General features: G+C 40.1%; 1 protein-coding gene across 2 annotated transcripts in view; it reads left to right on the top strand.

The window, feature by feature from the left end:
* The window catches only part of sugt1 (SGT1 homolog, MIS12 kinetochore complex assembly cochaperone), a 42983-nt gene that overhangs the window by 12311 nt on the left and 27760 nt on the right, over positions 1–2912 (top strand). For both annotated transcript variants that reach the window (XM_015050418.1, XM_015050417.1), the window contains exon 9: positions 2156–2252. In XM_015050418.1, coding sequence (XP_014905904.1) covers positions 2156–2252 — 97 coding nt within the window. The remainder of the gene's footprint in view (positions 1–2155; positions 2253–2912) is intronic.

The raw sequence follows: 2912 nt of genomic DNA, 5'->3' as shown, positions 1-2912 counted from the left end.
TTACTAAATTCTTATCAATTCAGTCGTTTTAGTCAAAGTTTTTGACGACTAATTTCTACTAGTTCTGAGATCTTAATGTAATTTAATGCAAATTTAGTCGACTACTATTTGATATCTCTGATGAATTAATCTCTTGGGTTCTCTGTTACATTTCCAGGGGGGAATTTTTTATCTTTTTAGCTCAATGTAAACATTTTCTTCTTATGGAGCTGAATTAAAGTTTTAATTTGCAACATGCAGACATGGACGAACTTTTATTTGAAATGGCGTTCTTTGGATTTAGTTCAGAAACTAGAAATCCTGAACTCATGCGCTTTTTAGGCACAGATCACATCTATCTTTGTTTCACGAGTTCCCACCGAAGAACAGACTGAATTTCATCAGCTTCCGATGTTCTGCTCTCTTTTTTGTTTGTTTAAGGAAATATGGGTCGTTTTGGTCATTCCCCATAAATCTTTACTTGCCGTCTGGTTTTCATCAGGGCAGCTGACACAAAATGTTCATCAAGAAGTGAGCTGCTTGTTTGCAGCTCACTTAACAGGTTTTCTTTAGGATTTACAGCGATGTCGATGAACGATTGTTGTTCATCGACATCAAGTGATTTTGCGTCACTTTAAGTCATTACCGTCTTGATTTGACACGTCAGCCATTTTTCAGCATTGGTCAGAGTCCACCAGGTATTTTTTTGAAATCTCTTGGGATTTCAGAGACGTCATGATGATTCAGCTAACCCCGCCTTACTCAGTGGAGGCTAAAGGTTGCGTCTCTAAGTCTTCATTGTTTGTTCCACTTGGAACATGTGTTGAAAAATTTGCCTGCCAAACATCCAGTTGGTATTTAGATGGTGTGTGATGGTTGCTATGGCGACTTAGTAACCTCCAACGTTGCCACTTCTTTGCTGTTGTTTTCCAACAGTGAGCTTTGGAGTCTCTGTTTAATCTAATTTACCATCCTGCTCACTGTGTCTGGCGTTGAGATAAATATTAGTCCTCCTGCAGGCTCTGCTGCAAAGACACAAAATCTCACCAAGTATTTTTCATCTAGTTTCCACTGCAAATATTTTAGTACACTTGAAATGAGACAAAACTAACAAGCAACTTTTCAGCAAGATACAGAAGCTTGATTTAATTCAACAATTCCTTGAAATTGATGGGAAAGGTACGAGCTGCACTTAAGAAGGCATCAATACACTTTTTTTTTTGTCTTCTGATATCTGTGGTTTAGTATAGGCAGATAACAAATTTAGAGAAACGGTGCTGGATTGTCTTGAAATGTTTCCTTTAAAAAAAAAGAAAAAAAAAAAGTAGACAAATAAATGTACCGAATTATAAATTAATCTGATAACTTTGCACCAGCAAACGTAAGTACACCAAAAGCTTCACAATCTTGGTCAAACGTGTAAAACAACACAACTTCAATTGGTTCAGTCGGTGTAAATAATAAAGAAACTGAAGTTGATAAAAACAATACGTTGACTACTTTGGTCAAGCACGCAAAAAATAAGCTGCAACAAACCTTCTGCCTTTATGGATGGGTCACATTGTAACCAGTACCTAATCTAGATTCTTCAATACTGGGAGCAATAATATCGGATCGGGGCACCTCTAGTTCAACTGACAGATCATTTCACTTTTAACATGGGAAAAATGTCTTGTGTAAGTGAAATAATCTTCTAGTGGATTCAGCACTTCTTATCAATACCAAGGAAATATTGACTTAAAACGAGCTCCAATATTTTGCTGAAAAGTTACTTGTAAGTTAGTTTTCCCTTATTTCGAGTGCACTTAAGCTTTTGTGTTTTTGCAGTTCAGTAGCAGTCAGAGGCTTAAATTTGGGCTACTTAGTCGCATTTAAACCCATGGAAACCAGAAGATTGGATTATACACCGAAGGTTTAAAGTAAAATATGAATAATGCTTTTCTTGCATTTATTCTGCCACCTGTGGTTCTGTTGAACTCCATAATTCCTTAAAGTATGTCCACTGAATCAATGCACTCAAATGAAAGATTGGATTTTTCGACATTTATCAGCGTAAGATGAAGCTTCTGCCATAAACACTGCATTTATTTCAGGTTTTTACTTTATTTTATTTTATTTTATTTATGTGATACAGATTTGTACCGGTACTAGTCTTGGTGTCGTCCGTCTCTTCCAGGCACGACTGGTACCAAACAGACTCCCAAGTCATCGTCACGGTGATGGCCAAGAACGTTCCCAAGGACGGCGTGCGCGTCAGCTTCACGGAAAGAGAGGTACAGAAGCTCACCGGCGCGGAGGCTGACACAGTCTGCCTTTCTCTCTGCGTGCACGGAACAAAGACAGGTTATCTTCTGGAGTGTTTCCTCAGGGGGGCCCATTAGATGGGTCTCACACACACACACACACACACAGATGCAGACACCCACGTACACATGCACTCCTCCCCACAGACCCAAACATGCCTCCAGTGGTGCCTTGTTAACATTGCCCCCAAAGTACAGATCTAAGAACAATTTACCCTCCCTAGCTTCTCCAGCCCTCCTAATTGTCTATAGATGGGAGGCATAACTGATCTCGGATCAGCTGCGGAGCCCTTCAGAGACAAGCGCTCCTTTCTTTGACTTTTTCTCTTTTCGTTTCAGTCTTTCCAGCCTTCTCTCCGAGGGGGTAACTGCAGGGCACCCCAGGGAGCAGCTTTGTCTTTCCTAATAGAATAACAAACCCAGTGTACCCCGTTTCAAAAGAGAGAGTTCACTTCCCTCCCACCCCCTGAATAACAGTCACTCGTTAAGCTCCCTTTGTGGCGACGAGTGAAGATAAGTTCATATATTTTTTACTAGGTCAGTATATACAAAAGAAATTAAAGATGAAAGGAGGTGGTTCCACTTATTTTCCCCTCGCGACCGAGCGCGCGGCGGCTGTGTACCTACAGA

Source organism: Poecilia latipinna, unplaced genomic scaffold (genome assembly GCF_001443285.1).
Source record: "Poecilia latipinna isolate Pla-1442-1.1 unplaced genomic scaffold, P_latipinna-1.0 Scaffold990, whole genome shotgun sequence".
NCBI lineage: Eukaryota > Metazoa > Chordata > Actinopteri > Cyprinodontiformes > Poeciliidae > Poecilia > Poecilia latipinna.
This window is presented reverse-complemented; position numbering and strand designations above follow the sequence as displayed.